This window comes from Miscanthus floridulus, chromosome 8, assembly GCF_019320115.1.
Source record: "Miscanthus floridulus cultivar M001 chromosome 8, ASM1932011v1, whole genome shotgun sequence".
NCBI classification, from domain to species: Eukaryota; Viridiplantae; Streptophyta; class Magnoliopsida; order Poales; family Poaceae; genus Miscanthus; species Miscanthus floridulus.
This window is the reverse complement of record NC_089587.1, coordinates 26,117,444-26,129,393: the sequence shown is the minus strand read 5'-3', so window position 1 is coordinate 26,129,393 and position 11,950 is coordinate 26,117,444. Positions and strand designations below refer to the sequence as shown.

At 47.4% G+C, this 11,950-nt stretch overlaps 1 protein-coding gene across 6 annotated transcripts; it reads right to left on the bottom strand.

Annotated features, from left to right (window-relative positions):
* Nucleotides 1-601: 601 nt before the first annotated feature.
* LOC136476029 (uncharacterized) lies at nucleotides 602-11,347 on the bottom strand. Of its 6 annotated transcripts, none has more exons than XM_066473696.1 (8): nucleotides 10,093-11,347; nucleotides 9,676-9,982; nucleotides 9,533-9,596; nucleotides 9,195-9,455; nucleotides 8,718-9,111; nucleotides 8,411-8,633; nucleotides 8,247-8,332; nucleotides 7,195-8,171 (listed from the first exon to the last, which is right to left on the bottom strand). In XM_066473696.1, the coding sequence occupies exons 1-8, from the start codon at nucleotides 11,050-11,052 to the stop codon at nucleotides 7,788-7,790; spliced, it is 2,679 nt and encodes an 892-aa protein (XP_066329793.1). In that variant the 5' UTR covers nucleotides 11,053-11,347; the 3' UTR covers nucleotides 7,195-7,787. The 6 variants fall into 6 exon arrangements, with proteins under 6 accessions (XP_066329796.1, XP_066329793.1, XP_066329791.1 ...); XM_066473697.1 differs by having other exon boundaries at nucleotides 7,196-8,332; nucleotides 9,676-9,807; nucleotides 9,889-9,982; XM_066473698.1 differs by having other exon boundaries at nucleotides 7,197-8,332; nucleotides 9,706-9,807; nucleotides 9,889-9,982.
* Nucleotides 11,348-11,950: the final 603 nt, after the last annotated feature.

Here is an 11,950-nt window from a genome sequence, read left to right as displayed (position 1 = left end):
TGAACCAGAATAAATCGACTGTGTCTTGCGTTAACCATCGAGTTCGGCACACGCCGAAGCCCGAACATACTGCCCCGGGTACCCCCGTGGCAGGCTATTGGTGGTAAAACATCGACAGCTGGCGCGCCAGGTAGGGGCCTTCGGCGACTTTGCATCCGAGAACTCGATGGACCTCGACAACATAGCCTTCCCGACAGGATCAACTTTCATCTTCGGCTCATGGATCTGCGAGGCAGACAACAACGGCAACCTTCAGGGCCATCTCCCCAGAGATCCAGATTATCATAAAGAATTTCATGTTTCATCAAAAACAACGGATCAGCTCACCAGAAGATTCGCACAGATCACAGTATCCGATTCAAATCAGATTTCACGGCCACTCGTATCCGATTCGAATTCAAACATCAAGGCGAAGTTTTATCCGAGTGCTTTCAAGAATCCGAGATCTTTTTCGGCAAGATTCCAGAGCACATCCCAAAACAACTCGGATTACCTTCCGATTTCTTCCAAGAAGTCGAGTTCTTTTCCATTTGGGCTCGACAACATGGCAAAATCCTATCAAGGACAGTTCGAAAGATTTTTTAATCCAAGATGCGGGATACCACTGACAGGAGCTCAGGAAGATCTCGTACTAACAATAACATCCCAAGACTGCATCATCCACTGGCCGGGTTCTATTCCTGAGGACAGCAGTACCCAACTAGTCGGCACGACGACGACAGCAATTCTACCCTACCAAGAAGGAGACTCGATTTACGACACCGAGGCACCCGCTAAAGTTATTAGCGACTCTGACAGCATAAAAACTAACGCCAATAACAGAACGACTCATGCGCGAGAAGTACTCATGGTTCGACGACCGCGATCACCATTAAGTCCCCCAGAAGCACCCGATGTCAGATCATCAGATGAATCAGAATCCAACATATCACCTTTTGCCCAGGGCTACGACGGAGAAACAGATAGCCAGAAACAAGCTAGAGAAAGAAAAAACAAGTTAAAGCAAGGGCGTCAACATCGTGCTAGACAGCGCAGGGAAGCTTGGATAAGATACGAGTCAGAATTGGCTGAGTACGACAAAAGAAAATCGCAACGAGAAGTCGAGGGGAGACGCACGGCGAATACACCTTACGATAAGATTCGAGAAGCATTAGAAGAACTCGAAAAAACTTCACACCCCAGTGAGAAGTATGAACAGCTCCAGGACTTGCTCCGATCGACGATCCCGAAAACGCATGAAGAGAGAGCTCGATCAAGACTACCCGCAAGATCAATAACCCACAGGCAAGAAGATCAAAATCAAAGGAAATCCGCATTCGAAAGACTTGGGCCGAGTAGAAGCCATGACGAAGGAAGTAGGAAGGAACATAATCAGGGCCACCGATTTGAGCAACCAAGGAAGACTAGGAGTAAGGTACCTACCCAGACAATCTCGCAAGATCATTCCCGTCAGAACGACAGCTGGCCAGAAGAAGGTGCCGAATCCGAATTCAAAGAAACTAAGACACACGACAGATTCCCCTGTTTCGCGAACAGGCTTGCATTGGTACGATTACCTCACAAATTCAAACCGTCTAACCACTCCAAGTATGATGGCAAAACTGAACCAAGGCAATGGCTCAGAATATATTCACAATCAATTGAACTAGCCGGAGGAGATGACGATATCAAAACCCTGTTCTTTCCCATGGCACTAGAAGCCATGCCTCTCCAATGGTTCGACAAACTGAACCCAGGATCTGTCAGAAATTGGGAGGATTTGCAAAAAGCTTTTTGTGAGAATTTTGCAGGAATCATTACACATCCAATCACCCATGCAGAATTAAAAGGACTCAGGCAAAAGGGAGGAGAAAGTCTCAGAAATTACTATCGACGATTCGGCGAACTACGAGCTCAAGTGCATGACATAACCGAACGAGAAGTAATTGAAGCTTTCTCTCACGGAATCATGGCTAGGTGGCAATTCCAAGACTTCTGCAAAGAAAATCCGAGAAACAATGAAGAATTCAGACGAACAGTGGAAAAAATGATTACCGCAGAAGAAAAAACACGAGAAAGATTCCCGGACAGAAACAACCAGGACAACTCGGACAAGCAAAATCATCGAAATAGCAGATATCAAGAAAGAAAACGTAGACCAGACAATACTGTGGCAATGGCCGACAAATCAAAGAAGTTTACCAAACCCAGAAGATATGATGACATTGAAAACATACGTTGCCCATTGCACCCTAGCGGGAGGCACACCATCGGAAATTGCTATGCTTTCAAAGATCGATACACAAGAAAAGATAGAAAGGAAGACACCAAAGATGACAATCAGAAAAGAGAAGAAGACGACCACGAGGACAAAGGATTCCAAAAACCTAGAGGAACGGTAGCAGTGATTTTCTCAGGGGCTCCGGATTGCAGAAGCAAACATCAAGAGAAACTAGCACTGCGGACCATTATGACAGCAGAACCGGCTACACCAAGATACCTCAATTGGTCACAGTATCCTATCTAATTCACCAGGGAAGACCAATGGACTAGCGTGGGGAACGCAGGTCATTATCCATTGGTTCTGGATCCGACTATAGCTGGCATGACCGTCACCAAGGTACTAATCGATGGAGGAGCTGGGCTTAACATCATCTTTTCAGAAACTCTAAGAAAAATGGGACTACAACTCGCCGGGATGATTACACCAACAAGCACACCTTTTTACGGAATAGTACCCGGCAAAGCAGCCATGCCACTCGGACAAATTACTTTACCTGTTACCTTTGGGACTCCTTCAAACTACCGAACAGAGTTTATCAAATTCGAAGTCGCCGACTTCGATTCATCATATCATGCAATCCTGGGACGTCCAGCACTGGCCAAATTCATGGCAATACCACATTATCCGTACTTACTGCTTAAGATGCCAGGACCCCACGGTATCCTTTCTCTTCGAAGCGATTTAAAACGCGCTTTTGACTGCGACGTTCAGGCGATCCAAATTGCAGCCAAAGCGCAAGCTGACAATGGGAGAAAAGAAATAGCCACAATCGCGGCAGAAACAAGCCAAGAAGAATTAGAAATACCAGCTAAAAAACCCAGTATCATCGCACCACCAAAGGAAGCCGATGTCAAGCAAATCGACTTAGGCACGGGCGACACCTCCAAGACAGCAACTATCAGTGCTCACCTCTCGGAAAAATAGGAACTCGCGCTCACCAACTTTCTTCGGGACAACAAAGATATCTTCGCTTGGAAGCCAGCCGACATGCCAGGAGTCCCAAGAGAGTTGGCTGAGCACAGAATTGATGTTAACAAAAGCTCCAAACCTGTAAAACAACGGCTACGATGATTCTCACCCGACAAGAAGGCAGCAATTAAAAAGGAAATAACAAAACTGATAGCAGCCGGATTCATCAAGGAGATCCTACATCCAGACTGGCTAGCAAACCCGGTCCTTGTACAGAAGAAAAACACGGACGAGTGGCGCATGTGCGTTGATTACACAGATCTCAACAAACATTGCCCAAAAGATCCGTTCGGACTACCACGCATTGACCAGATAGTTGACTCGACAGCAGGATCTGCGTTATTATCTTTTCTCGATTGCTATTCAGGGTATCATCAGATCGCACTAAAAGAAGAAGACCAGAGCAAAACATCTTTCATCACCCCGTTTGGTGCCTACTGTTACAAGACCATGTCGTTTGGGCTAAAAAACGCTGGCGCCACGTACCAAAGAGCTATCCAGACTTGCCTTGGGAATCAAATCGGTAAAAATGTGGAAGCATACGTGGACGACGTGGTGGTGAAAACAAAAGACCCAGACACCCTAATTGAAGACTTACAGCAAACGTTCGAAAATTTGAAGAAATGGAGATGGAAATTGAATCCAAATAAATGTGTATTTGGAGTTCCCTCAGGGCAACTACTCGGATTTTTGGTCAGTCAACGCGGAATCGAAGCCAGCACCAAGCAAATTCGAGCCATAACAGAAATGGGCCCACCTAGAAGTGTCAAAGATGTGCAGAAACTAACAGGATGCATGGCGGCCCTCAACCGTTTCATATCAAGACTCGGCGAAAAGGGGTTGCCTTTCTTTAAACTACTAAAGAAGACAGACAAGTTCGAGTGGACAATAGAAGCCGACGAAGCTTTCAAAAAACTTAAAGAATACCTCACTTCATCGCCTATCCTGACACCTCCAAAGAAAGATGAAGATATGATGCTATATATCGCGGCAACTCCCACAGTAATCAGCACAGCAATAGTCATAGAAAGAGAAGAACAAGGGCGTGCGTATAAAGTACAACGTCCAGTATACTACATCAGCGAAGTACTGTCAGAATCCAAAATCCGGTACCCACATGTACAAAAACTACTCTACGCTTTACTCATTACCTCTCGGAAGCTTCGCCATTATTTCGAAAGCCACAAGATTACTGTAGTGACAGATTTTCCACTCGGAGACATCCTACACAACAAAGACGCCACAGGGCGCATATCCAAGTGGGCAGTTGAAATTGGAGCTCTGGACATCATTTTCACCCCACGGAAAGCAATCAAATCCCAAGCCCTCGCCGATTTCGTAGCCGAATGGACAGAGATCCAACAGCCCTTATCAGATACAATCCTCGACCATTGGAAGATGTACTTTGATGGATCACTCAAACTAGGCGGGGCCGGAGCGGGCGTTCTCCTCATTTCTCCAGAAGGAAAAACAACTCAAGTACGTCCTTCAGATATTATGACAAGCTACAAATAACGAAGCAGAATATGAAGCCCTCATCCACGGGCTACGAGTCGCGATTACCCTCGGAATAAAAAGATTACTCGTATACGGCGACTCAGCAGTGGTCATCAACCAAGTCAACAAAGATTGGGACTGCACCAAAGAAAACATGGGTGCTTATTGTGCCGAAATACGGAAACTTGAAAAACACTTCCAAGGATTAGAAATTCTACACGTTCTACGCGATTCCAACATTGCAGCAGATGTCCTTGCCAAGCTCGGATCAGACAGAGCAAAGGTTCCACCCGGCGTATTCATAGAGGAGCTATCAGTTCCCTCCATCAAACAACCCGGTGAAACAACACATGAAATTCAGGCTAAAGGCGTTCAGATCTTGATAATCAGCACTTCATGGACTCAAGTTTTCATCGACTATATCAAAGAAAACAAACTACCAGCAGATAAGGCAGAAGCCACCCAAGTAATTCGCAGAAGCAAAAACTACGTTCTAGTAGGAGATAAACTTTACAGAAGAGCAACATCATCAGGAGTACTCCTAAAATGTGTTTCGTTTCAAGAAGGTAAAGAGATCCTAGACGAAATACACTCAGGTTGCTGTGGAAATCATGCCGCTTCAAGGACACTAGTTGGCAAAGCTTTTCGCACCGGATTCTACTGGCCAACCGCTTTGAAAGACGCAGAAGAGCTTGTCAAAAAATGCAAAGGTTGCCAAATGTTTGCAAGACAAGCCCACGTACCAGCTCACAATCTCATCTGCATCCCACCCGCTTGGCCTTTTTCCTGCTGGGGGCTAGATCAAGTAGGACCCCTAAAAAAAGCAAAAGGCGGCTTCGAGTACATCTTTGTGGCAATCGACAAGTTTACCAAGTGGATTGAATACAAACCACTAGCGAAATACAGCGCGACAAAAGCAGTCGAGTTCATCCAAGACATTATGCATCGTTTCGGCATGCCAAATCGAATCATCACAGACCTAGGCTCACCCTTCACAGCTACAGAATTCAAAAGCTGGGCTCAAGACTGTGGTTTCAGTATAGACTATGCGTCCGTTGCACATCCAGAAGCCAACGGACAAGTAGAAAGAGCTAATGGACTCATACTAGCCGGATTAAAACCAAGGTTATACGAAGAACTAGTGGACTATGGGTCCAAATGGATTGAAGAACTACCGAAAGTAGTGTGGGGACTACGAACTCAAATAAGCAGAGCAACAGGCCACTCACCTTTCTTCCTAGTTTACGGGTCAGAGGCCGTACTACCCGCTGACTTGATCTGGACATCCCCAAAAATAGAACAATATGATGAAGGAGAAGCAGAACACACAAGAAGATTAGAACTCGACAGCTCAGAAGAAATCAGAATAAACGCTACCCTCCAATCAGCTAGATACCTACAAGGTTTAAGACGGCACTACAACAAGAGTACCCAACCTCGATCACTACAAGTCGGAGACTTAGTGCTAAGAAGGATACAAAAGACTGATGGACGACATAAGCTACTCAGTCCTTGGGAAGGCCCGTTCATTGTCACAAAAGTCACCGGACCCGGCACATACAAGTTAATGACCGAAGATGGAAAAGAAGTCAGCAATACATGGCACATCAGCCAGCTAAGAAGATTCCATGCATAAAAACAACTCAGGAAAAAACAGACATGCAAGCCACAAGGGACCTACGTTCACAATCAACGAAAGACAATACTCTTCAAAAACATATGTATCAGTTCATACTCATGATCAATAAAGATGATATTCATCCACAGCATGTCTTGTCATGACTTCCAACGAGTTGTTTTCACGAAACAAAAAGCAAAATGGCTGAAAATATGCCTGAGCATCCCGGCCGAGAGCAAAATAGCTGAAAAGACGCTTGAGCCCGCCGATGAGGGTAGCTAAAAGCTAACACCCAAAACAAAAAGCAAAATGGCTGAAAACATGCCTGAGCATCCCGGCCGAGAGCAAAATAGCTGAAAAGACGCTTGAGCTCGCCGATGAGGGTAGCTAAAAGCTAACACCCGAAACAAAAAGCAAAATGGCTGAAAACATGCCTGAGCATCCCGGCCGAGAGCAAAATAGCTGAAAAGACGCTTGAGCTCGCCGATGAGGGTAGCTAAAAGCTAACACCCGAAACAAAAAGCAAAATGGCTGAAAACATGCCTGAGCATCCCGGCCGAGAGCAAAATAGCTGAAAAGACGCTTGAGCTCGCCGATGAGGGTAGCTAAAAGCTAACACCCGAAACAAAAAGCAAAACGGCTGAAAATATGCCTGAGCATCCCGGCCGAGAGCAAAATAGCTGAAAAGACGCTTGAGCCCGCCGATGAGGGTAGCTAAAAGCTAACACCCAAAACAAAAAGCAAAATGGCTGAAAATATGCCTGAGCATCCCGGCCGAGAGCAAAATAGCTGAAAAGACGCTTGAGCTCGCCGATGAGGGTAGCTAAAAGCTAACACCCGAAACAAAAAGCAAAATGACTGAAATTATGCCTAAGCATCCCGGCCGAGAGCAAAATAGCTGAAAAGATGCTTGAGCTCGCCGATGAGGGTAGCTAAAAGCTAACACCCGAAACAAAAAGCAAATTGGCCAAGTCGACCGAAGTCTAACTTTAAAAGACCCTCCAGCACTTCGTTCCGAAAAGAAAGAGGCTCCGGGGCTACAACTAGATGGGTGTGTCTTTTCTTCAAAAGAGCACAAGCACCACTCAAGAAAGCACTCGGATGCCGAAGTTTATCGAAGCTGCATTCTATACCGAGTCGTTTTACATAGTGCGGGCGAAAGGTTGCTTACGTGAAGATCTACATCTAACAAAGTCATCACACGGACAAAGCACTCGACGAATCACAAAAGGAACGATAAAAGAAAGGTACCCGACAAATCAAGGGGCCCCGTAAGAATAACACATAGAGCCGTTTTGCGGAGCAGAGACGGGAACAGAACAAGGCACTCAACAAGTCAAATAACTTCAACCGCACCCAAGCAAAGAATACATCAACAAGAATAAAGAATCTTCATTTAAAAAAAAGGAGTGTAATATTACAAGGGGATGTTCAAGCGAGTCAGGCATTGTCATCAGAGAGGGAAAGGTCGATATTTAGACCATCTACAATCCTACTGGCTAGATCTTCGACCTCAGGCTCCATCTTTTCAACGGCGTCAAGATATTCTTGGCTTTCAGCTTCTTCCGCTATCTTCGAGAGAGGTGCCTCCGGAGCAAGGACCCGGACCTGGGCCAGCACATTTTTGGTACATACTTGGGCGCACCTCTTCGCGAACTCTTGGAAACGAGTCGGAATCCGAGGAATGAACTGCGCCCAAGATTGCCCGTCATCCGCCGAAGTCCGGAGGACGTCGGCTACCGAACGAAAAGATTTCCACAAGGCATTCCAATTTTCGGTAGCCGTCGCCAGCTTCCCAGATAGGCCTTCAATGGTTTTTTGGGCCTGCACAAGATCTCTGTCAGCTCCACGCCTAATCAGCCTAGCAAGGGCGAGTTCTTCCTCAGCGTGAGTATTTACCTCCTCAGCTCTATTATGACTAGAACGGACAAGGGCCTTCATTTCATCAATACTCTCCGAGAGTTTCTGTTTCTCAACTCGGAGAGCTAGAACAGAACACCAAAGAACAAGTCAGCAGAAAAAGAAGTCAAAATACAAGAAGGAACAGACAGAACCCGCGGCACCTTTGTTTTCTTTCTTCGCAGACTCCACCGCAGCATCTCTCTGTTTCTCCGTCTCCACAACCCGGGCGCGAAGGGCTTTTTCCTCCTTTTGGTGCAACTGACGCTCCGTCTCCAACTCAGCCCGGAGAAGGCCAAGATCGGTTTTCAGAGCGTCCACCTCCGAAGACAACTTCCTCTCATTTTCAGATGAGAAAAAGAAGCTGGAATGATCACGAGAAAAAGACTGAACAGAAAGAGGCAAAGAGAAACGGGGCGTAAGAATAGAAGAAAAACAAGCATACAAAAGAAAAGTGGCAGTAAAATTTACCTGGAGCTTTTCACCAAAAGAAGTCGCGAGGGTCGACAAGCTCCCCCAGGCTGCGGTCAGCTCCGATAACCGATGAGTGGCATCGAATTGTTGCACCACGTCATCGGACAGAGAAGGGCCGCCGGAGGCAAAAGAAGGGGAAAGAGAAGCCGGCCGGGGCGAAGCAGGAGCGACAAGAGCAACCTCCAAGGAAGCCGGAGCCAAATCCCCAGAAGAACTCGGTGCGACGGCCACGGTTACCTCCGGAGCGACCAAGCCCGCAACTCCGCCAGGTAGCTCTGAAGCCCCCGCCGCAACTTCATCAACAGAATGTTGTGAGTCTCGAGGCTCAGAACTCGTTGGCACGGCGGGAAGCAGAGAAGAAGTCGATGGAGAAATTAAAGAAGACGAAGCACTGAAAAAGTAATAAAAGGAAGCACCAATAAGAACCAGAGGAAGGAAGATAAAGCCAAAAAGATGAAGCAAGAATCTACTCACCTGGCTACTTTTTTCCTTGCGAAGCCAAGAGAAGGCCTCGCAGGGGGAACCACGACGGCGAAGACGTCCCCGTCACCCATCGACGGGAGCGGGACAGCCGACAACGGAGCCACGGAAGAAGCCGGAGCTGGAGCCGTGGAAGAACTCCGCACCGGAGGAGCAGCACAGCTCGGGGCAGAAGAAGCCAAAGAACTCGACCCCGGAGCTTCGGAAGAAGTCGGCGCAAGAGCATCGGAAGAACTCACACCCGACCTCCGATTACTTCAAAAAAGTTCAAGACTAAGATTAAAAACAGAGAGAAGAAATTCAATGCGACAAGAATTTGAAAAACAACTCACCGCCGCGTGATAAGGGGAACTTCATCATCCTCTTCTTCCTCAGCCAGCGAAACCAGAGCACCCGCTGAAAAAAGAGACGAAAAGTACTCGGCTCAAGAGAGAAACATGAAAATAAAAGAACAAAAAGTACTAAATGTGCTCACCTAAGAGCATGCTAGCAACAACTGGAGTACCTGAAGGAGTACTTGGTTTGCGAGGCTTCTTGGAGACAGGCAAGCCAGATGAAGACCCGTCCATTCGTCCCCTCTTCGGGACGCTGCGAGGGCCGCGAGGGACTAGACGAGGAACATACTCTTCATACACATCATCAGATCTGAAAGATACCCCAGGAAGGGCTGTAAAAGTTTGAGACTTACTAATTACAGAAGTACCGGCTAAATGATCCCCAGCCTCCGCCACAGCAGGGAGAACATCAAAGCGGATCGGATCAACAAAGTTCCGACCGAGCACCTACAAAGAAAAGACAAAACACCAAGACGAAGAAAAACTAAGCAAGAACGGACGCAGAAAGAGTACATAAAGAACTCAAATAAAAAGAAAAAGGAGGATAGACAACTCACAGCTGGGGGCGGGTTGTTGGCCGAGTACTCAGGGACGGCAGGAGGAATGACGCTCACTCCTTTCAGCATCTTCTGGAGACGCTCGAGTACCTCCTCACCGGTCAGCTCAAGAGCTGGAACCATGCGCGAAGAATCCTCGGCCCCAGAATACTCAAAGCCGAGATGTCCCCGCTCTTTCAAGGGCTGAACCCGACGGCGAAGAAAACTTGAGACAATACCAAAGCCGGTCAATCCTTGCTGTTTCAGCGTACTAATCCTATCAAGGAGAGGTTGGATCGCCTGAATCTCAGCAGGAGACTCAAGCTTTTTGTCCCACCGGTCGTTCGCCACAGGACCAGATCCGGAGTGGACAACAAGAGAAGGGATCAAATTGGCAGCGTAAAACCACTCGGCGCGCCAATCCTTGACGGAATCGACCAGGTCATAATCAAAAAACTTGATTTTAAGACCCTGGCGAAACTGAATCCCGCAACCGCCAAGGACACTGGTTTCCTCGCGGCGGGGTTGAGGTTTCAGGCGAAAGAAAAAACGAAAAAGAGATAGAGAAGGAGGAATTCCAAGGAAGGCTTCACAAAGATGGACAAAAACAGAAAGATGGAGAACGGCATTGGGGGTTAGATGGTTCAAACTAACCCCGAAATACCTAAGAAACTGATGAAGGAAGACAGAAGCAGGGAGACAGAGACCAGCGCGGACAAAAGAGACAAAAAGGACAATCTCACCAGGACCAAGAGCCAGAACCCGATGCTCGCCCGGAACTCTCCATTCAGCGATGACTTTATTCTGGATCAAGCCATCGCTAACGAGCTCGCGCAGCTGGTCTTCGCTGGTTGTTGGAGCCGGCCAAACCTTCTGAGCCGCCCTCATGGCCACGAACTCCTGGTTTTCGATCAAGGAAAGCGACGACTCCTCGTCCACAAAACTCGCCTGAGATTTGCTTGCGGTCTTCTTCTTTCCCATGAATTGGCGGAAGCAACAAAGGCGCTAAGGAGGATTAAGCTAGGACGATGGAGCTCGGGCGATAACGACAATGACGGCGGCGGTTTTCTGAGAACTAGGGTTTAAAGGAAAGAGCTGGGTGACAAGGGAAAGAAGATAAAAGGTCTTTAAATAGATTTCTCAGTGATACAAACGGCCCATGAGGCCCGTTAAAGCACATCGTGGGAAAACAACGGTCCATTTACCGACGCAGCTAAAACAACGGAGGGCACGAATCCACACAACGGTACGAATCAACGAGCAGATTTCAGACTTATCCGCGCAGCAACACAGCAGGGTTATCAGATGACCACAGGAACAACTCATTGAACCAAGAAGAAAGAAGGGGCTACCTCACGAGTAACAAAAGAACCCGGTTATGTAAGAAGGAACTCGGTTGTCTCATGAATGACAGGGATCACAACAGAAGAATCAAAGACAACTCAGAAGACAAGATTCGTTACATTACAAGCGACTTCAAAAATAGAAGATTACAAACCCTACAAGACCCAACGAACTCGGCACCACGAAAAGCAAAGTAGCAAAGAGGAACACGGACACGACTAGGCTCTGGAACGACTACGTGTCCCAAATTGCTACTCGGAAGGACAGACCGCCATCAGCTACACTGTTTTCTTCAAAGGACGAACGCAGTGCATCCAAGGCGGAAATCGGCAGCACGGCAGGGCAACATGGAGCAGAGAAGGCCGGCGGGCATCTGTCTACCCAAGACCGATGTGATGCTGGATATGGTGTTGATCTGCACCGGACGGTCTCAAGACAGGCGACGAGGATCAACCCAGAACTGCCGGATGAAGGAACGAAGCCCACATCACAAGACTTCCTCCAACTACCACCACGTACATCCTGGCACAATGCT